At 55.4% G+C, this 22,643-nt stretch overlaps 1 protein-coding gene across 2 annotated transcripts in view; it reads right to left on the bottom strand.

Annotated features, from left to right (window-relative positions):
* Positions 1-1,022: 1,022 nt before the first annotated feature.
* Positions 1,023-22,643, bottom strand: part of ACO2 (aconitase 2) — a 55,219-nt gene continuing 33,598 nt past the window's right edge. Inside the window, exons 3-18 of one of the 2 annotated variants that reach the window (XM_019447010.2) lie at positions 18,864-19,122; positions 15,526-15,618; positions 11,890-12,048; positions 11,516-11,666; positions 10,178-10,282; positions 9,102-9,193; positions 7,983-8,088; positions 6,654-6,811; positions 6,356-6,429; positions 5,777-5,888; positions 4,594-4,716; positions 4,197-4,352; positions 3,068-3,259; positions 2,495-2,627; positions 1,896-2,017; positions 1,023-1,470 (exon numbers count right to left, since the gene is read on the bottom strand). In XM_019447010.2, the coding sequence (XP_019302555.1) occupies positions 1,333-1,470; positions 1,896-2,017; positions 2,495-2,627; positions 3,068-3,259; positions 4,197-4,352; positions 4,594-4,716; positions 5,777-5,888; positions 6,356-6,429; positions 6,654-6,811; positions 7,983-8,088; positions 9,102-9,193; positions 10,178-10,282; positions 11,516-11,666; positions 11,890-12,048; positions 15,526-15,618; positions 18,864-19,122 (2,173 nt within the window). In that variant the 3' untranslated portion in view covers positions 1,023-1,332. The remainder of the gene's footprint in view (positions 1,471-1,895; positions 2,018-2,494; positions 2,628-3,067; positions 3,260-4,196; positions 4,353-4,593; positions 4,717-5,776; positions 5,889-6,355; positions 6,430-6,653; positions 6,812-7,982; positions 8,089-9,101; positions 9,194-10,177; positions 10,283-11,515; positions 11,667-11,889; positions 12,049-15,525; positions 15,619-18,863; positions 19,123-22,643) is intronic. The other variant, XM_019447011.2, reaches the window with a different exon arrangement.

Genomic DNA, 22,643 nt, shown 5'->3' with positions numbered 1-22,643 from the left:
CCCCCTGATGGCAGGACGTGGTGGTGAGAGATCATTGGCCTCATGGGCTCTGGGCCGGCCTAGCCCCGTGGCTCCTAAGGTCACCAAGAGAGGCTGGCCTGGGGCAGCTGCCAGCTGTTGGTCTGAGTCTTGACCTTTCAGGGACGACCACCTTCTTTCCCACCAGCATTTGGAAGGTGGGGGCCTGGGCTTAGCTGGCCCAAGGTCAGGGCTGGCGACCAGCCATGTCGTCCCTCCCACCAGAGGTACAGCTGTCACTTCCAGACCCTGGCCGCGCCAGGAACACCCTGTGGGTCAGCTGGTGATGCCAGATCCTGGACGAGGGCGGACACCACACCATTTACTCAGCCAAATGGCTTTGGCAGGTCCCCCCTGCCCCGTCACTCCCTCGTACACAAACCGCACGCTTGTTTGACGGCACCCAGTGGGTGCCGTGTTTCTGTCGGGCAAGTCTCGTGCTGAGGAAGGGACCTCCGCGGGGCCTGCCTCCTGCTCTGGTCTTTCAGCTCACACAGGCACCGAGCGTGGAGGCGGAGGTACTGCTGGTGGACGTCACCCCAGGGACAGCAGCAGCCGCAGAACGGTGCCCGCCGCCACCTGGGGCTGAGGGGCACGTAGTGGACCAGCTGTGTGGCCTCTAAGAAGGGGGGCTGTGCCCCGCCTCGGCATGTCTGCAGGGCTGACTCTACGCCCAGGGGAAGCGGAGGCTCCTGGCACACGGGGAGGTGGGGGAGGCCGTGCTGTGGGCGGAAGTGGATCAGGGCGGGGAGGCGGGGCTGAGAAGCAGCGCGAGTTCCCGCCCCGTGTGTCCTCCACCGCAGTGGCAGGTGTGCCATGGCGTGGCTAGCGGGAGCCTCTGCCGACTGGCCACGAAGACCCAGCCCGAGCCCTGGAGGTGGGGACGATCCGGACACCACCACTCACACACCGGAACAGTCACCGAGTCTGTATTCTTTTCCTCACGAGAGCGAAAGTTTCTTTAAAATCTTTCAGCCACCAGTGAAATGATGAGGCGGGAGAAATAACCTTAGATGGGAGTCTTGTCTTCAAAAATAAATACAGTTGCATGGAGTTGTTCAAGATCTGAATCAGACTAAAAACGGGAAGGCAGGGGGCTGGAACATTCTTTTAAGAGCCCTCCCCCCGCTCACCCACCCACCTGTGTGTCCCTCGGCCGGCTGAGGGAAGGGACAGCGGGAGGCCTGACCACACCATCTTGGAGCAGGAAGCCAAGGCCGGATGGGGGCAGATCCAGTTCTGATGACGCACCGACTGCACCGGGGACCCCGGAGCGGGGTCCGAGAGGAGGCAGACAGGTGGCGTGGCTGGACCTTACTGCTGCTGCAGCTCCTTCATCCTGTTCAGGGCGCTGCCGGCGCGGAACCACTCGATCTGGGTCTCGTTGAAGGTGTGGTTCAGGAGGATGGTCTCCTGAGTCCCGTTGGGATGCTTGATGATGCATTTCAGGGGCTGTAAGAGGAGGGGGAGTGGCTCTTAGGAACATGACCCTCGATTCTGCCGGAGGGTCAGAAAGGTAGGGTGCCCCCAGAGTGGACCGGCAGGCAAACCGAGGTCTAGGCCAGGTCTGAGCTGGGGTGGCCGTGGTCAGACCCGATGGTAGAACTCGCGGGGCCTAGCGAGCCCCGCCAAGCACAGGCTGTTGGCCTCTGACTGCCAAGCCTGAGCTAATGAGTGAGGCCTGAGCTGGTTCCACCCTCGTCTCTGAGGAGGCACTTCCTTTGGGGGGGGGGGGGAGGGGGTGCTTGGAGAATTTAAGGGCCCTACCAGCTGGAACAAAGGCTCATGGGAGGAAAAAGGGGGGTCAGAAGTGGGCATAGAAGGAGGGAAAGCAAAGTGGCTGTCCTCGGCCCACCCTCCTTCCCTGGCTCCCTGACCTTGCCAGGAGCGAAGTCTTTCAGGCCCTGGATGGTCAGCTTGTCCACAGGGTGAATCTTATTGTAGTCGGCTGGGTCAGCAAAGGTGAGGGGCAGCAGGCCCTGCTTCTTCAGGTTGGTTTCTAGAAGGCAGAGGGCACACTCAATCCACAGATGGCAGAGCCAGTCTCCGTTCCTCTGCACAGGGAACCTCACCAGCCAAGAGAGCTTCCTTTTCTAAGCCCAGTGACAGCTCTGGGAGAGGCCCCTAGTCTTGCCATCTGGGGTCCTTCGAGAACCTTCTGCGGGTGTGCTGGTTTGTGTCTTGGCCTTCCTGACATTCACAATCAGAAAAATCCTCTGACCGTGTGCCCTGGATTTCAAGTGCTTAGGTCTGCAAGTTTGGAAGCAAGACTGGGGCTTCCCGTGACTGGAAGCTGTGGGCATCACTCTCAACACAACTCAGAAGGGGGAGAGACTATGGTGGAAAACAGGAGCCGGGGACACGGCTGGGTAACCTGGCATGTGGCTCCAGGCCCGACTCAGCCACCAGCAGGTTGGGTGACCTTGGGCTGCCAGTAGGGGAAGCAGGCGTGGCTAGACCCCAGGCTCCAGCTTACCATGGATCCTGGCAAAGCTCTTGGTGATGATGGCCCGGCCCCCAAGGTGGCGAGGCTCCAGTGCTGCGTGCTCCCGGCTCGAGCCCTCCCCATAGTTCTCGTCTCCGATCACTACCCACCGGATACCATGTTTCTGTCAGTGAGGAGGGTATGAGGGAGAGGAAGACAGTGGTCCCTTGCTGCTGCCCCTGGGCTTCCTGAAGCTCAGAGGCCAAGAGGCTAGAGAGGCCCCTCCTTACCTGTTCCCCAAGGAAGGGCTGGTGAAATCAGAGGTGAATTAGGCCCAGACCAGGCCCTGAGGGGACAGAGGTGACCAGACACAGGCCCTGGCTATCTGCAAGGGGCCTGGGGAGGTGGCGCGACCTACCCATCAGTGCCCAGCATAGAGGCGGGCTTTTGGGGGAAGGCCACGGTATGGAATTGGAGCCCAGAGCAGGCGTATATGGTGAGAATGACACAGGACCGCCCCATGGCACCAGGGCGTCCTTCAACTGCAGAGCTATTGGTGTGGAGTCCTGGAGAGCAACCCCCTTCCCTGCACCCCCACCCCTGCCCCTACGGACTGGGACCCACCTTGTAGTAGCGGGCAGTGTCAGGGACAGGGCCAAACTCCTGGGTGACAGCATTGCGCACGGAGTTGGCCTTGCCATTTTCAACGTTGATGGCACCAATGAGCAGATTATTGGAGATGTTGTCCAGGTGCCCACGGAACTTGAGCCAGGGGCCGGCAGCGGAGATGTGGTCAGTGGTACACTTCCCTTTGACCTTGGGTGGGGGACAAGAGAGGACTAAGGTCAGGGCATGGTGCATGCGTGAGAGGTGGATGAAGGGAGAAGCCCTCCTAGAGGCCGGCGGCTGGACCCGGGAAGGGGGACAAGAACAGCGGGTCTGCAGCCCTGGTGCTGCCACACTTTGTCCATGGGGCTCAGGCAAGACTGTCACCCACCCCTCGAAGGCCCTGTGCTGCTCAGGGGCTTGTCCAGGATAGGGCACTCACAGGGACAGAAGCTGGACAGGCAGGACAGGAATGTCTGCTTACTCACCCTTCAGATGCCCAGGCTGGAAAAAACTACTGACCTCATGCTGGACACACAGGAGCCCGAGGATGTGTCCTGCTCCTGGCTGGTGACCAGTTTTATCTATCATGTGGGCTTAATACTGGCTGTGTCACTGCCTGGAGACTCTTAGTAAACAGGACGAATTCATGTCTGACATGGGCCTAAGGCCTCTAGCCACACCATGAAGCCTTGTGTCTGCCCAGCTCCCAAACACAGGCCATACCAACTGATGCTCAAGTGTGGGAACTGAGGAGTCGATGGCTTTTGGAGCCTACCAGGTCAAGCTAGAGGTGTGGAGACCTGCTGTGCAAGGTCACATGTGCCCTTCTTGCTGCATCCACTGCCCGTGGCTGCCAGAGGTGGCCCTCACCAGCTGCAGCCGATGGCTGCGAGCCCTGGACACAGCTGGCCAGATCCAGCTCGGCCTGGCACGGGGCAGTGGAGAAGGAGACACGGAACTGTGGATGCCCCGGCTCCTCTCTCCGCAGCCACACCTCTCTCTCTCCCTGCCCCCACCCTAGTCCTGACCTTCCTCCCTGGGGCCCAGGGAGAACACGTGATTTCACAGCCCTGCCTGCTGCCAAGGGGAGGGCCCCTGCCAGGCTGGGGCTGTTCTCCCCCGATCCCTGCCCCATGTCGCTGACCTTGATGAGGATTTGCAGGTCCTCCAGGTCTTTGCCATCCCACTTGTCAAAAGGCTCCAGGAGCTGCAGGCGCTGGCTGGTGGGGCTCACGTCCACTCGCTGCCCGCTGCTGTCCTTGGGAGGGTGCTGGTAGGTGTCCTGCCCAGGGTCAAACTCCTGCAGGAGGAGGCAGGGACGTGCTGGGTGCCTAATTCTCCGTCCTCAAGCAGACAGGCTCTCGTAGGCCCCACACCTTCCCCTCCAGTGCACAGAGCTGCCTCATTCTTGCTAACTGTGCCATCCTGCCTGCCCAGGATGCTGGCATGCTGGGAAGGAGTGTCTTGGCCACAGAGCAACCGGCAGGGGCCCGAGGCAGGCCTACGGCGGCTAACAGCACCAGGTGGCAGTGCCTGCTCACCGCTTGGGGAAGCTCGTCTGCATCTGGGGCCTCCAGCTTGAATTTCTTGCCATCCTTGCCTGTCAGGAAGTCGGTCTCTGGGTTGAACTTGAGGGTGCCCGCAATGGCCAGGGCTGTGACAATCTGTAATAGAGGTGGCCCACTGCTGCTTAGTACCAAACACCACTCCCATCCCCCACCCTAGCGGGAGCCCAGACATAAACTGAGAATGGAGCCCATGTATATCTAAGATCTCCACAGTCAAGTCCCCCCGACAGAGGCCAAAACTGCAACATCATCTCTGAGAATGTGGGCTACTGGGCCTGGACCTCAGCACCCTCCTCAGGGATAGTCTCTCCCCTCAGGGGCATGAGCCCTGGCACAGAAACGATGCTGTGACACAAATGTTCCTAAATGGGCAGCTGAAGGGGCACCTGGGTGGCTCAGTTAAGTGTCCGGTTTCAGCTCCGGTCATGATCTCACGGTTTGTGAGTTCGAGCCCCACGTCAGGTTCTGTGCTGACAGCTCAGAGCCTGGAGCCTGCTTCGGATTCTGTGTCTCCCTCTCTCTCTGCCTTTCCCCCTCTTACACTCGGTCTCTTTTTCTCAAAAATAATTTAACATTAAAAAAGGGGGGGGGGGAAGCTGAAACAATGGAAGGCACCACCTTTGCACTCATTTTTAGCAAGCAAAAGTATTTCTGGAACACTCACTGGCTGTGCTCAGACAATGGCTGAGGCCGGGAGCACTCGGCTCAGTTGATGTTCGTCATAACAAGAGGCCACCTTCCCAGCTTGAAGACAGTGCAAGTGCTTTCTAGACTTGCTCATGGAATGGTGACAGGACCCCGGGGCACAGAGAAGGAAAGTGATTCGGACAAACCCATTTGGCCAGGAAGAGGCAGGGCAGGCGTTGGTCCTGGGCAGTCATTCCAGGCTCCTGCTTATGACCATAACTGGGCCAAGCAAGCACTTGGGGCTTCTGAGACCTGAGGGGGCCAGGCAGGGAGCACTGAGGGAGCAGGATGCTTGGGGCCTGTGGCTCTTGGTTTGCACCCAGACAACCTCTTGCTCTGTGATACCAACCCTCCCTCAGCAGCCCCACAGGGTCAGACGCCTTGTTGCAGGCTCCATTTTCCCCACTGACCAGCCAGGGGTAGGTCCCCAGAGGCAGTCCCAGGCTATGGCTGGGCTGCACAGTCTCACCTCTGGGGACGTGACGAAGGCATGAGTCTCAGGGTTTGCATCATTGCGGCCTGTGAAGTTCCTGTTGTAGGAGGTGACGATTGTGTTCTTCTCCCCCTTCTTGATGTCCTTTCTGCCAGGTCAGAAGAGACAGGATTAAGCGTGTCTGCCTGCCTTATGACACAGGAGGGGAAATGAAAAGACCCTGGAATAGTCACCTTCTCCCTGGGACTCATGCATACAGAGCAGGAGGGAACCTGGGAGATCGTGGCGGTTTGCCTGAGACCACACCTAAGACAGGGAGAGCCCAGACCAAGGCCTGAGTTTCCTGACCTGGGGCCATTGCCTTTCAAATGCTTCCATCCGGGCTCCTGGCTGCATCTGGCTTCAGCCAGGTGGCCAGTCAGTCTCGTGGCAGGGCTCTTCCTCTTGCTTCCAGACCAGCCTTCTAGTCCTGCCTAGAAAAGTCTCCTAGTGTGCAATAGCCCCTGAAGCTAGAGGCCTGAGTCTCTTTTCTCCACCCAGTAATGTCTCCCTTCAGCATCTGGGACTCGGACCCCAGGACACAAGGGGTTGTCTTAACAAAGGTGCGCCTCTCACCTGTCCCACTGGCCAATGCAGGGGCCACAAGCATTGGCCAGGACGATGCCGCCTACTTCCCTTAGGATTTGTGCCTGCAGAGGAGAGAGCAGGACGGGGAACTGTCAGGGGCAGGCTAACGGCTGACGGGAAAGGCTGGCTGGGCAGCCTGAGTGCTGAAGAGCTGTATCCGAACCCCGGGGCAGCTGCGGGGCACCTGTACCCGCCCAGGCTAACAGGGCTGTGGCCTGTCCTGCCCGAAGCCACGCTGCTCAGCAGTGGGGAGGGGGACCCAGGGGCAGGGGGTACGGGCACTCACATAGCCATCCCGCTCAATGGTGGCACGGATCTGCTCAGAGCCCGGTGTGATGGTGAATTGGGACTTGCACTTAAGTCCATGGGCCAGTGCCTGCTTGGCCACGGCTGCCGAGCGCCCCATGTCCTCATAGCTGGAGTTGGTGCAGCTGCCGATCAGACCTGGTGCATTGTGGATAGTGAGGCCAGGGGTCAAGATCAGAGGTCTCCACCTGACCTCAAGTATCCAGACTTGGTCAAGAGTTCACCAACTGTGCTGGGCTGGGGCTATCCTAAACGGAGACAACCTGGAAGCAATCCAACTGTCTAATATAAAGGACAGGCTGCGCTGTGGCCCAGCCACTCAAGGGAAGATGAGGTGCCAGTGAAGTGACATGAACACTGAGTCAGAGGGCTCACTCCAGAATATTAACAGTGACCACGGCTGGATGAGGGCTTACAAGAGATGCTAATTTTCTTCTACTTTCAAGTATTCTCTGTTTTTTAAATGCTTTATAATCAGGAAGAAAAAGAATTATTTTTTAAAAGTCTATGATGGTTATTCAAAAAGTCAGTAAAGACTGGATGACATCACATATTGTTTACAGATATCAAAACAATCTCTCTTACCAGTTCAGCAATTTATTTCCAATTAAATCACCAAAGTTTTAAAAAATGTACTTAATCTGCTAAGGGCGAACAAATTACACGGCACTTGTTCTGTGCCAGACACCGAAGAAAGTTCTTTGCACACATTAACTCCTCACCTCTCTCAACAACATTAACGGGGAAATACGGTATCACCCTCATTTTCCAGACAAGGGACCAAGGCACAGGTAGGTCAAGAAACTTGCTCAGAGTCACCCAACGATGTAGCACCGGAAGCTCATTCAAAGCAAGGCCACCTGGCTTCGGGGTCCATGCTCCGGTCACACTGTACTGTGACAAGAGCAGGTGCCCGTCATCCCAACATGCTAGTGTATCTTCCATGTAAAGCACGTAAAGTGAAATCAGGCAACAAGGTTGGGATGATGAAATGTTTGCAAAGCAAAAACAGACACACGTCAGTATGTACACACAAATGCAAACGGTATACCTCAAGGAGCTTCTGAGCTGGTTTCTGGTTGGGGGTTAAGACTAGGAGTCTTTAAAATTCGTTTTGTCTGTCAATATGCTCTACAATGAGCATGTGTTTCTTTTATACCAAGAAAAGGTAATTTTTTTTAAAACCCATAAAGAAGAAACCATCTATTTCAAAAAGTGCCTGGTACCTTTAGGAAGCGCTCTGTGGTAAGCACAATGGTAACCCACCGGCCCAGAGGCCTGTTAAACCCACAGAATGGAAGGGACTCACCCACTCGGATGTCCAGAGGCCATCCTTCCTTCTCTGCCACAGTGCCGACCTCTGCCACAGGGTGAGCCAGGTCGGGGGTGAAGGGCCCATTGATATGCGGCTTCAGCTGAAGAAACAGAGAAAGGCGAGAGAACAAATCTTGCAGTGTGGGCAGCCTCTGTTCTTCAGAGGCTGCCTGACTCCCACTCAACCAAGTCGAGGACCCGGAAGGCCGACTTACGGCTCAAAAACTCAACCCAGGAAACACCCGAGCAGCGAGCTCTATACATGCACCAGCTCCAGGATCCCTCCAACCCCGTGAAGCTGGTATTATCTCCATTCTGCCAATGAAGGCGATGGCATGCCTTGCTCAAGGTCACAGAGCTAGGAGATGGCAAAGGCATGGAATAAATCAAGGAGGTCAACTTTGTAAGTCCATTATCCCCTACAGTGTGATGCTTGTGTAACCTTATGACAAAAATAGACTTCAAGCCAGGTGCTTTGTGATAATACTTACCAAAAAATGCAAACGTTTAGCAAAGTGCCTGGCACACACAGCTCTCAATAAACGTTCCCAATTAGGACTGTGTGAATTGGCGCATTCAATTCCATGGCCACCTGAGATTTTACACATGATAAAAGTAGGGCCCACAGAGGTTGAGTAACTTGTTCAGGGTCACAGGATTAGGTGGCAGAGTCAGGAATTAGGACTTAAATTCATGGAGACGGGCTTCAGGGCTAAACCCTCAACCACTCTACTTGGCTGCTTCCGTTCCTCCAGTCTGCCTTTCCCCTGGCCTTCCAGATGCTCACTCTGGCCTGCAGGTCTCAGGGTGCCAAACCCTGCACAGGCCTGGGAATCTCGGGCCTTGACCTCTAGCACTCTGACAAAACTCCAGGGCAAAATCATGGCTTCAGCTAATGGTGAGGTGGAGGCAAACTGAGCCAGTTTCTGAATCACCAGCCACAGCCACATCTCCTGCCAACCACAGCCTGATTTGGGCAGCAGTGTGCAGGGGCACTGGGGAACCAAAGGCCCCCACACCCTCCTGGGTGTGCAGACAGGGCCCACTAGGGGTCCCAGATGAGGCTTGAACACCCCAGCCTCAGAAATTCCTTGGTCTCCCCTCCCTTCCTCACCTCATTGAGGTTAATTTCAATTAGTTGGTCATAATGGCAGCCAGGGTCAGGTACCAAGTGATCCTTATATTCATCAGCTAGTTTGGCAATGTCTGAAATCAATAAGGGAAGAAGATTAAACCATGTGGAACAGGAAATGGTCATGAGACAGACCAACTGACTGACTACCCACCCACCCACCCACCCATCCATCCAAGCCAGTTACTTGGCACCTGTTAAACTGGGCCCTGGACACTGACTAAGCAAACAAAGGAACAATGAAAACAGCACAGGACACACAGTCCCTGCTCTCAAGGAGCATGCAATCTAATGAAGGAGCTATCAATGAACTGGTATGATATGATACAACAGAGACACATAGGGACACAGAAGCACCAACCAAGGTTCAAAGTCAAGGAAGGCTTCCTAGAGATGAGAAGTGTTGAGTTTTGAAGAAGTTACTTGATAATGAAAGAGAGGGACAGGACTTCCAGGTAGGACTTCATGTGCTCAGCACTTGGACACAATTGGACAAGCTCTCCCCATGACCCCTGCCTGGCCTCTGCTTCCACCAATCACCCTTGCTCATCTCCCTTCAGAGGCTCCAACAATCCCTCCCACAGGCTCTATTTCTTCCTCTGAGCTTCAAAGAAGTCAAGCTAGAACCTCAGGCAAATTGGGGGGGGGGGGGGGGGAGGCTGGGAATGGTTCTGGTTCCAGATGTTTTTTTCCTTCTCCCAGAAAGGAATCATGAACAGATCCCTGTCATTTCTGGAGCTTCCTGTAGGGGGCATCAGGGACCAGACCAAAAGACCCCAGACCTGGCCCTCCTTTCAGGTGAAACTAAACTCCAATCTCAAGGCAGGGGGATCTCAAACTTAGATGCCAGGCCCTTTGACAAGCTGTTGGAGTTGCAGACACGCTACTCAGAAACAATAACACATATAACTTCATACCCCTCTGGGGGCTTCTCAGGGCCTCTAAAGCCAATCTAGAAACATGAGATTAAAGACCCCTGCCCTAAAGGGAAAGGTGTAGCTCAAGGGTCTCCATGCAATATGACTGCTCTGCAGACCGCCCTGCCCCTGCCAGCTCACCCTCCCGGCCTGTCTTGCTCAGGTACTTCTTCATCCTGTGGTTGTAAGGGAACACTGACGTGGTGGCCCCGATCTCTGCGCCCATGTTGCAGATTGTCGCCATGCCTGAAGAGAAACAGAGCTGGTGAAGCTGGCCGAGCAGCTGGACACGGGCCCCATACACCTATCGGGTGTGCACACACATCTTCACGCCAGGGAGCTGGGGTCACTTCTTCCCTCGCTCACGCAGCCATCTAGTGGCAGCAGGCAGACTCGTTCCCCATGACCCACAGTTAAAACCAGGGCCAAAGAAAACACAAAAATTCAGCCCCTGCCAGCTGAGTTCTAGTTCTGGGCCTGGCTATCCTGGCCAGACTGCCTCGCCATTACTGTGCCCATCTTGCAGGTGAGGGAACTGGCTCAAAGAGGTCCAAAGTCATGCCATAAAGCAAATGCAGGTGCTGGCATTCAGGTCTAGGCCCACCTGCCTAGCGCCCGGACCTGCTCTCTTTCAGTCACACCACGGTGCTGTGTGGAAGTGTTTCTGGGTCTCAGGTTTTCCAGCAATAAGACTGGAATGAAGTGCACTGTCCCGACCACAGAGCCTCACGCAGAACGGGTGAGACTTACAGATATCCTGTTTCATGGGGTTGCTGGGACATGGGACCAGGCTTGTTATCAACTTCGGAACTGAGCTGTCCAATGGTAATAAGCACTACCTGTAAGAGTGAGCCCTGGTCTCTGGAGGGGTGCAAGGGCAGCTGAACAGGAGCCCCGTGGGGCTGCTGTGGAGCTGAGGCAGGCACCGGGGGAAGTCTGGGCTGGACCATCCATAAGGCTTGTTCCAAGTCTCCCTGCGTTCCTGAGGGCCCAGGCATTGAGGCCAGGTCACCCGGAGTGATGAGTAGAAGGGGCCCGCTCCTACTTGGTCTTAGAGCCTCGTAGGTGATAAATCTAATCCAAGTAAAGTGAGTGAGGCTCCAAGGAAGATGTGGGGACGGGGCTGCTCTGTGAATGAAGCCCTGGCTCTGGCTCCCCATTCCACCACCACCTCCATTCTCTCTGGGATTCCCTTTCTGGATCACCCAAGGCAGCGCAGTGCCAGGGCAGGCGGGGTTGGCTTGGTCCCTAACTCTGCGTGGCCACAGGGAGGTACCCGCCCACCCCCCCGGAAGAGGCCACCATCTCTTAGACTAGAGGAACCTAGGCTAATCCCCCCCCCCACCTCTAGGTGTCCATCACGTCCCCAAACTGGATGGATACTCAGGGGAAGGCCATTCACTGCTTCCACGGATCAACTACTGGCCCCATCAGGCCCAACACAGGCCGCGGGGCGCGTCACATGGCCGCCCTCCTCACCGGTGCAGGAGATGGAGTCCACGCCGGGCCCGTGGTACTCCACGATGGCACCCGTGCCACCTTTCACTGTGAGGATACCCGCCACCTTTAGGATCACGTCTTTGGGGGAGGTCCAGCCAGAGAGGGAGCCCGTCAGCTTCACACCAATCACCTGAACAGGAGGGGCGAGACAGCAATTACAGGCGCCGTGTACCATGCTCCAACCAGGAAGCCAAAGCATCTGCCTGCTGGGATTCCCATTTCTGCTTATTTACCCCTGGCTCTCCCCCAAAGAGACTGGAGTCTGAACTATACCCTCATCCCTTTTGGGTTTCACAGGCTCCCATTCGTCCCCAACAAAAACACCCCTGAAAGAGCGTTTCCCCACTCCTCACCTTGGGGCACTTCAGCTCCCAGGGGATCCCAGCCATGACATCCACTGCATCAGCACCCCCGACTCCGATGCAGATGCCCCCCAGGCCACCGCCATTGGGGGTGTGGGAATCAGTGCCAATCAGGAGAACCCCAGGATATGCGTAGTTTTCCAGAATGATCTGAAAAAGAACCCAAGATCTTCAGCTTACCAGCCCTCATCAGAGAATGGAGGTGGGGACCAAGAGGGGTCTGCAAAACTGGCCCCCTGGGCCATTTCTAGGCACCCCTCCAGGAGAGGGCCTCTCAGGTGTGGCTGGAAGTTGCCAGAGGCTCGGGAGACAGGTGGCTTGGTCTCCCGAACAGCTCCGACAGTCCTGGACTGACTTGGGCTCGCGAGTGCCTTCTTGCACCTCAGCGTCCATGTTTGCGGCACGGTAACAAGAACACGTGCACCACACTGAGCCGAGAACCGTGGTGGGAAGCAGATGAACTGGGATACGGGAACGTGTCCTGGGACAAGTGTGACTGCCTACTGGGCTTCATAGGGTGGACAATTCCTTCAGGACCCGGCTCCAGTCTCCGCAAGGAAGCACTGGGAAGCCAGCAGGAGCACAGGCCACGAGCTCTTCTGCTGCTGACCTGAAAGGAAGTACAGACGATGCCTCCCCGACCCAGAGGCCTGGAGGGGCTTAGAGAACTGAAGTGACTCGCACGTGAAGAGGGCACCCCGCCTCCTCACCTTTCCTGTTTTACTGTGGCTCCTTCATCGAGGGACTCCTAGCCGGGAAGGCACCGACCATGAGCATTTCTCCAAAACATTTGATTGCAGAGGCATGGCTATCGTAGCGCGGACCCTATCCAGGCACCTGAGGCTGCAGCACCCCACGGGAAAGCCCTGGCCAAGGGGCCCCGGTCTGAGCTCCGGCCCCACTGCCTACGAGTAGTTGTGGGACGTCGGGCAAGTTGCTTCACCTCCCAGGCCTGTTTCCTCGTGGGTAAAAGTAGCCAGTTCTGCTCACCTCATCGAATCACAGTGATAACGCCATGAGAACATGTATATTAAGCTATAAGAGTACCTGGGAGAGGCCTTCTTTTTACTTATTCTGTAGCACACACTGGGATGTTAGGAAGGGCAAAGGAGGTCAGAGACAAGAAAGGCTCCATGAACGGTCAGGCCTGACTAAATGGTGAGCAGGCTCCGTGCACTATTATGGAAACCCCATGGCCCCTGCCCTGGGACAGGGCACACTCCCAGCACACTCAGCAAGGTGTGAGTGATCTTGCCTGTCGGAATGCAGTTAGAAGACCTGGTCTCTTCCCAGGAGGGTGGCAGCTGGCTGGGAGAAAAGGCCAACACAGAGGAAATCCTGAACAAACAACTGTTGGACCGGACACTCGCTGCTCAACTGTTTAATTTTTCTGGCCTCCTTGCCCCAGCCACAAAGATTTAAAACTAGTTAATCTCGAGGCGCCTGGGTGTCTCAGTCGGTTGGGCATCCGACTTTGGCTCAGGTCATGACCTCATGGTTTGTGGGTTTGAGCCCCACATGGGGCTCTGTGCTAACAGCTCAGAGCCTGCAGCCTGCTTCAGATTCTGTGTCTCCCTATCTGCCCCCCCCCCCCCCCCGCTCACACTCTGTCTCTGTCTCTCTCTTCTCAAAAAAATAAATAAACGTTTAAAAATAACAAAATAAAATAAAATAAAACTAGTTAATCTCTAAGGCTCTTCAAGGTTCTAAAAGTTTGATCCATGAAGACCAGACACAGAATTCAGTGTGGTCTACACAGTATAGACCACGAATATGGCCCATGTTCAAAAGGGAGAGGGACCTTGGGTCTGAACTAAGGAAAGAGTCACAGTGAAGCTGGCTGTACAGGGACCTCCGCAGTCAGCTGGATATGGCTGTGTGGATGGGGGTGAGGGTGGGGCATCAGTGTACTTTAGTCTGGACTAACACCTAGAACATAAATCTGGAAATTCAGCCACCCCCAGGGTGCTCCTTGCTGGCTCAGTCGGTACAGCATGCGACTCTCGATCTCAGGGTTGTTAAGTTTGAGCCCCATGTTGGGTGCAGAGACTACTTAAAAGAATAAAATCTTACAGAAAAAAACAAATTCAGCCTCCATCTGCACAACACATGTACACCGAGGCCTCATTCTGCACCTACCTGGCCCCAGGCCCAGCGCCAGAGAGGAATAAAGAAGCCACAGTCTCTGTCCCCAGGGCGTGTGGTGCGGTGGGGGAAGCACCTGGCACATCCTGGGGTCATTACGTGAAGGGTCCCACAGAGGATCACACAAGGGGGCTCCAATGCCCAGCACCAGGGAGGACTGGGGGCGGGGGCTTCACAGAGGTGACCAAAAGGCAGAGATGTGGAGGAGGAAGGATGTGCCGGGCCTGGGCACAGGACGTTCAGGGCGGAGGGAAAGGGGTTAGGTTTGGTTTGGTAGATTAAAGCTGCCGATGGCCTGACATCAAGGGGGAGAGAAAAGCAAAGCTGTACAGAGATCACATGCTTCCTGGGAATTTTCTTTTTAAAGGAACAAATCTACCAGGCTATACGCTTAGCTGGTGGCCAGAGGCAGGTGAGAGCTGCCATCACTCATAGCCCTGAACTTTGGCCATGAGCCGCCAAAAACGCCCGGGGGGTTGGAATGAGGTGGAAAGGGAGACACCTGGGACTGGGGAGCCGTTCTTGACGAAAGTCCAAAGCTGGATCTACCTGACTCCCTAGCCCTGCTGTGGGGAGAAGCTTCCTAGCCCCTGCAGACTGACGTGACCTGCCATTTGCAGGCAGTCCCTTCTTGGCAAGGGCAGTATTTTTAAAGGGCAGAGCAGTGACCCATGGGCTCTGGTTTCAGAGTGGGGCAGTGCCGGGAGCCCAACGCAGGGTCGGATTACAGCCTGACTCAGCTCACCCTGAAGGAGGGCTGGGATGGAGATGGGGAGAAGGGTCACCTTGGGAAGGTGCGAAGAGGCACATACAGGATGGATGGCAAATAGCCAGTACAAACTAGCGCTCCCCACAAACCAGTCACCCTGGATGAAAGCTGAGCACCTATCTCCCAGAAACACGCGTGCACACAAAATCACCCATCAAAAGAAAATCCATCCTTCGGGAGACCCCAGAAGAACTGGCTGACACCGCCACGTGACCTATGGTACCTCCATCCCACACAATACCACGAAGGGGCCAAGAAGACCCCAAGGAGCGCTATGTGCGCCGAGGAGGGGAGAAGCCTTGGTGTGACGGGAGGCACACCAGCAGCACGCGGGGCGGAGCACTGGCTGTGGGGCCAGACTCTTGGATCAGCCAGCTGTCCCTGGGCAAGTGGATTAACTCCTCTGCGCCTCAGTTACTTCACCTACACAGCGTAGATCATGAAACCACCTACCTCACAGAGTTGCGGTGAACAATGAGTAAGTTAGTATCTGTCGAGTGCGAAGTCTAGTGCCTGGCACACAGATTGTGCCCATCAAATGTTAGGTATCCACACAAAAAGGAATAACGTTTGTGGAAAAAAGCAAGAGAAAAAAATAATACAACACCCCTCTGCCCTCCCGAGCCTCTGGCCTTCTGTCCCGCAGGCCAGGAGATGCTCTCTGGTTCCCTAAGGTCCCCTCCCCCAGAAAGGCAGGCCAAGCCCTGCTTTACCTGGTGAATGATTCCAGAGCCAGGCCTCCAGAAGCCCACGCCATACTTGGCACCTGCAGTTGCCAGGAAATTATACACTTCCTGGTTTATGTCCTATTGAGACAAATCAATAACCAGAGCATGAGTAACACGGTTTGTGTCTGGGACGACTCCTGTTCACCTCCCCCCCACCCCCCACGACTCTGAAATGCTGGCACTGTGAAGTCAGGCCCTCTCCTGGAGGTCTTCTACAAATAATTCCAAAAGGGCTTGGATGTTGGCCGAGTCTCAGCTGGCCAGTCTGGGGAGAAAAGCAAGGAAGCAGGGATGGAGCCTCAGTTCCGTGACACCTGGCCAGGGAGCGGTTCTGGAGCAAGTCCCTTCCCTACCCTGTTCTCAGTTTCCTTATTTGCAGAAGGAACTCAATTACATCATCTCCAAGGGTCCCTCTGGCACTCAGGTCTTCAGTCAAGGCCAGCAGTGGGGGGCACATCCAACAGGACCATCTAACTGGGATATGGTGTTGGGGGAACGGAGCCGTCAAAGGGAAACAGTGGCATCGAGTGGACATTCCAGTTCCAATGTAGCTCAGGCAAGGTGTTGTTAACCTCAGAGGCCTCATTTGAGGCAACGTCAGAATCCTAGCTGACATTTACTGAATGCCCACTGCACTGAACACCCTCACAATCCATCCCGAGAAACAGGGAAGGCACTGTCACCAAGGCCATTTTACAGGTGCAAAAACCGAGGCGCAAAGGTGAATAACTTGCTGGAGATCCCTAAAGTAAATCCCAGGGTTTGAAACCAGGCCTGTGCAACCACATAGCCTGAGAGCGACATTCTAATATAAAATAAAGCTACCTCCCCTTATAGCAAAGAGGGCATCTCAGAACACCAGCGTCCGGCATGCTGTAGGCGTTCCATACTTGGTAGTTTGATGGGCCCCAAATGGAAGACTGTCAAATGGACCGTGTTCCGAAATGCAGATTTCAACAAAACAAGGCTGGGCCAGGCCCACTCTGCCTAGAATTTGAAGGTGACCTCCTCAGCGGGCATGGAAGGCTTCCCAGGACAGCTAATGTGAGGCCAGGGTTTATCAGGAAGACATGGCACGCTCCTGGGCAGGGGAGACTCAGTGACGGATGGGATGGGACCAGGCGGACCGCAAAGACTCCCCCCTGCAAGAAGGAACGAGGCAGTGAGATCTGCTGGCCTCGGCACAGGAGACTCATGCCCCAAGGCAGAGGGACTCACTGTCAGCTCCCTGGACCCTCAATAAAACACCCTCAAGACCATGCAACCTCCTTCACCTAAACTCCAGACCAACCACACACACTCTTCTGAGGCCCATTCCGTACCCCCAGGCAAAAGAATAGCACACAAAAAACTTGGGCCCCCAGAGCCGTCTCTCTCTGGTTAATAATGAAACAAATATGCCAGCTTTTTCCTTCAAATCCGTCACTTATAACAAGGGTACCAAGGGCAGGAGGCAGTGGCTGTGTTCCGGGTACGTGTCCTCGTGTCTGTGTAAGTGGTGGTAAAAGGACAGGGGTGGCAGGGGACAGAGCTGGGCAGCAGAGTCTCAGCCTGAACTCAGCTGAGAGTCTTCTCTGGCTATGCGACCCTGGATAGGTCACTCAGCCTCTCCGGTCCCTGGCCAGAGGGACTCTTTATTTACAAATATACGTCAATCTGGTCACACCCCTCCTTGCTTAAGCCCTTCAGGGACCCCCTAGGATGGTGCCCATGGCCCTCAAGGCCCTTTCTGAGCCTGCCCCCACCCACTCATACCACCCTCTCTTCCACACACAGCTCCAGCCCCATGGCCCTCTTTCAACTCCACAAATGCATCCAGTTGCTTCCTGCCTTGGGGTCTTTATACACTGTTCTGTCTACAAAGTTCTTCCTCAAGTCAGTATCAGCTTATCTGCACAGGTTTCAGCTTACGTATCACGTCAAGAGGCTGTCCCTTTCCCCCAGAGTCTAAACTGAATGGCTTTCTTACACTCTCACAGTCCTATGTCTTCCCTTCATAACATATATACAAACTGGCAATTACCTATTTGTGTGATGGTTTAACGTGGGTCTCCCTCCTTATTCATGAAGGCAGGGCTCCTGTCTTGTTCACACAGAAACCCCAGCATCTAGCACAGTGCCTGGCATACAATTAGTGTTCAATAAACACTGGTCAAATAAATGAGTGAGCCCTGAAATCCTTGATTCTGTGAATCTCATCTCCAGAAGGTAGATTATGAATCCATAAAGCAAAGCGAGGGCCAGACCCCAAAGGCGGTGGTGGCCCTGCTGTGGGCAGTCATCCCGGGGCGGTTCCCGGTCAAGCCCAGCTCCTGGCACCGCAGGAGCCCCTGTACCGCTGCCACCCCCACTGCTGCTAACATGGAAACCTCTGGCCAGCAGGCTGGGCTTTCAGCCCAGAAGAAAAACAACCACCGGCAACCAGGACAAAAACTGGCAGGGCAGGGTGGGAAGAAAAGGGCTCCAGTGGGAAAGCTGAGTGCTTCCCATGGGCCTGAGAGGCGCTCGAAGCTCCGCTGACCCTGAAGCTGGAGCACTTTCAGTGGCAGCCCTGCCAGCATTCAGCTCCTGCCAGAGGCCCCCCAGGAGGGCGCCCCTTCCACTGCGGGGGGCTGGGGGAGGGTGTGGAAAGGGTGGAGGGCCAGAGCTGGCAGAGGCACACGCAGAGGGGCCACAAGCAGAGCCTGGGGGGAGGAGCAGGAACGGGATTTCATGAGGAAGGGTGCGAGGAATTCAAGGAAAAAACTACTCATTGTGGCACACGGCCCCTGCTATGTCCTTAAGCAAACTCCCAGAAGAAAGCCCCCAAAGGAGGCCAGTCAGTAAGAGGGCGCTCGGGACACGGCACTGGTCCTAACCATGTGCCCACGCAGCCGAGGTACCTCACCGCACAGGGCCCTGGCCGCCTCGGATGGACAACGAGCAGCACCGCCTGCCCGCCTCCCTGGCGGGGTCCTCGGGGCTCGGCCGAGCGCCTGGGTGAGCGCACGTGTGACGCCGGCGGAGAGGAAGGAGCAAACTACCCTCTGCAGAGTGACCGGCGATCTGTGTCATAACCTGCTGTTTCTGATGTGACAGAACAGTGACCACACAAGAACAACGTGGTAAGATTAAGGATGATTTGGGTTTTGTTTGTTTTTAGGCATTCTCTAACATCTTCACAATAAGCAAACGGTATCTTCAGAGTTAGTAAAGAGCAAAGATGTTTTAAAAAAGACTGAACCAAAGAACCTGTTAGAATTGCAAAGCGATGCCTTAGCTCAAGGGCTTTGCCACTCGTCCCATGTCACACCCACCGTCCCCCGATGCCACCTTCAGCTCACCTTGGCCCGACGCAGGTCTTTCTCACCCCCGAGCTGGGCCTCAATCAGGTGGTCGCAGTGGATGGTGGACGGCACAGCCACCTTGGGCAGCCCGCTGCTGATGAACTGCAACATGGCCATCTGGGCCGTGGCGTCCTGCATGGCCACACGGTCGGGCCGCAGCCGCAGGTACGTCTTGCCCCGCTCGATCTCCTGCTTGGCTGGGTCATCCAGGTGTCCATATACAATCTTCTCCGAGAGGGTCAGAGGCCGGTTCAATCTGCGGGGAGAGGGAGGGGTGCCGGCTGCACAATGCCCTGCCTGCCCACAGCCGTGGCAACCGTGAGGGGTGGGCACGAATCAGTCCCTCTGACACGCAGCACTCACTGGGTGCTCCAAAATTACTTGAGTAAGTGACTGACAGCATCATGAGAGGTGGGCAGGTTGCTTTTTCACAGAGGATATCTGCCCTTCCGGCATATTGATCACTATTATCTGATGAACCCCTATTACACGTGTGTCTCACTATTCACTCCTCATTGTATCCGTGTCATCTGATAAGACGGGCAAGAGGGAAGGGAGGCTCGGCAGAGTGGCGGTGATCGCTCCAGCTCAGTCAGGGTCTTGCTTGCGAGCCTCTAATTCTCTCTGTCCCCGGCCACTTCTCCTGTGCTCTCAGCCCCACTAACACACAGAGGATCCCACCAGCATCCCACACAACCCACAACCCCCTGCTGTTTACACCGCTGGGCTGAAGCCCTTCCCATTAGCCCCCCCTGCTCTCACCCCGTTCACCCAGCACGGCTATCAGCTCTCAACAACGCACACCCAGTCGCTGTCCCCAGCCCCTCACTAGACCCCCTTCCTAGAGCCCCTCTCCCTGGAGGTCCCACCCCTCCCTTCCCCGTTGGGGCCAAAGCGGCAGTCCGACCCTGGCTCCCGGGCGGCCCCTGCCAGGCCTCGGGCGGCCTCCTCCTCACCAGCCTCCCCCCAGGCCGACTGGGCTCGGTGCAGGTCAGCCCCCAACCGCCCACCCTGAGGCTCCCTGCCGGCACCCACACAACCTGGCTGCCCCGTGCCGCAGGGCAGCCTCCCCTCTGCCCGCCACAGCTGCCCTGGCTGGACCTCACACTCTGCCTCCCAGACCAGAGGCCTCCAGGGAAGGCGGTTAGCGTTCCCTTTCAGGGAAGGGGTGCAGTTCCACTCACACGCCACGAGCCAGGAAAGAAAAGAAGTATCAGACTGAGGAGTCGGAGGCCCTGGGTTTAGTCCTGACCCGGGTACTAAACCCACTGTGTAACCAGAAAAGCCACCGCTCTTCTCAAAGGGCTCGCCACCCCACCTCCGAAGTCCAGGGCCCGGCCTGGACCGAGGTAACAGCGCTCATTCGGCGCTTGTTTTTAAACAGCCTCACTGAGGCGTAACCGGCCTGTCATAAAACGCGCACATTTAAAGGACACAATTTGGTAAGTCTTGACACACCTGTGAAACTGTCACCACAGTCAAGATAATGAACACGTCTCCCAAGCAGCCAGTGACCTGCTTTCTGTCACCACAGACTCATTTTCTCACAGGACTTCCTCCTCCCTCAGCTCGGCTCTAAGCACTTCAAGGGATGCAACACGTCGCAGCCTCGTAACACGGACGAGGGCACCGAAGCCCAGCGAGGTGAAGCAACCTGCCTCGGGTCGCGTGCTGGCGAGCGGCAGAGCCAGACCGCGAGGAGCCAAGCCGTGTGGCTCTGACGTCTGTGCTCTTTATTTACATAGATTTTTTTTTAACCTAATCTCACACCCAACATGGGGCTTGAACTCACAACCTCAGGCTCAAGGGTCACTCGCTCCACTGACTGAGCCAGCCAGGCGCCGCGTCCACACTCCTTACATTGCCCTATACCGTCCCTCTGTAACTAACGCCCGGAAACTCAGAACAGGGCCCAGCCTACAAGAAGCGTTCGAGTTCCATCATTACTGCCACTAGGACTCTGCTGGGAAAGCAGAGCAACTTCCTTCCGAGGGCCTGGGTTCTAGCCCCCCATGTATCTAACCCTCAAGAGCAAGAGCTCCCTAAGGGGCTGGCTCTGCGGGCAACGGCAGAGCAAGTGGCAATTCTGAAAACCTCTACGGTTCTGCTGTCATGAGAACCTTGAATAAAAATAGCACTGGCCTGAGGTACAGCCTGCCCCGTTTTGTGGCAGCGTCTCCGAGGCTGGCGTACGGGCAGTGACTCGCTGCGCAGAGCACAGCCCCTCTTTCTGGGCCCCAGGGGAGATGAAAAATAGCACATGGGCTTTAAAACCAAAGACCTTGACAGCAAATGCCCAAAGTTGTACAAAAAAGCCTGACAGCGACAAAAGCCTAAGGACATGTTCCACACCACATTTCCTTAAGGATTAACTGAGGATGGCAAAGCGGGTCCTCTACGTCCATCTGTCCCTCTGCCATACTGGATGACAAAGACCTAGTTTCTCGAGAACAGAATTGAGCTCCTTCTGTCACGAACACAGGGTGGAGGGTGGAGAAAGAGTTCCTCTGCAAGCCCCCGGCCTTCTAAATTTTTTTTTATATGTTTACTTATTTTTGAGACAGAGAGAGAGAGAGAGAGAGAGAGAGACAGAGAGACAGAGAGACAGAGAGAGAGAGAGACAGAGACAGAGACAGACGGACAGACACAGAATCCGAAGCGGGCTCTAGGCTCCAAGCTGTCAGCACAGAGCCTGATGTGGGACTCGAACTCACGAACCCCAAGATCATGACCTGATCTGAAGTTGGAAGCTTAACCGACTGAGCCACCCAGGCGCCCCAAGTCCCCTGGCCTTCTAAAACATTCTTACATTTTCATCCACTGATCTCTGTTTTGAATAGCCTCATTTCTAATAAGCTCCCAGGTGATGCTGATGCTGCTGACTCACAGACCACATTTTGAGGAACAGGGCCCACACCATCAGAACGGGAATCAGGGCCCAGGTGTTGGTAGTTTTAAAAGCTTCCGAAGCGGGGAGCCCGGCTGGCTCAGTCGGTGGAGCGTGACTCTTGATCTCGGGATTGTGGGCTCAAGCCCCACGTTTGGTGTAGAGGTTACTTAAAAATAAAATCTTTAAAAAATAAACAAATAAAAGCTTCCAAGATGATTCTAATGTGCAGCCTAGACAAAACCCACAAGAATGCTAGAACAAACACTGGGAGGCAACAGAGCCAGACAGACCTGGCTTGAGTTTAGGTCCAACCACTCAACAGATGTATGACCTCAGACCGGGTATTTCCCTGACACTCGATTTCCTTATCTGCAAAATGGGGAGATGGATATAATAACAACCTGTAGGGGTTGTTGAGAAGAAAAGAAACGTATGTGAAGTGCCTAGAACAAACTGCACACTCAGGCAGCCACTATCATTATAGTCATCCTTGATGACCATTCATCAGTTCTTACTATAATTAGGTGATGCCGTGCGGGAGGCTGCTGGAGATAAAGACTATGACAGTCCCTACCCTTAAAACCAAAGTGAGGATACCAGTAAAGAGGAAGCAAAGTGGCAGCAGAGAGGGAGCGTGGGAGTACAGTTAGAGCATGGGCTAAGGGCAGGGAGACTCGCTGTGTGACCCTGGGCAAGCTGCTTCTCCACCTGAGCCTGTTCCTCGGCTACAAACGGGTATATTCATATCTGTTCTCTCTTACTCCCAGGGTCACGGTCACCAGGTGGGCGAGCACCCAGCCCCATCTACTGTCGTTCAAGCTCCAGGGGCAGTGCTGGTTGCTATGTACTACCAGCCCCACTCCCCATCCTCTCGTGGCATCATCCTT

The sequence above is a fragment of the Panthera pardus genome, unplaced genomic scaffold, assembly GCF_024362965.1.
Source record: "Panthera pardus isolate Hobbes unplaced genomic scaffold, ASM2436296v1 HiC_scaffold_6, whole genome shotgun sequence".
NCBI classification, from domain to species: domain Eukaryota; kingdom Metazoa; phylum Chordata; class Mammalia; order Carnivora; family Felidae; genus Panthera; species Panthera pardus.
This window is presented reverse-complemented; position numbering and strand designations above follow the sequence as displayed.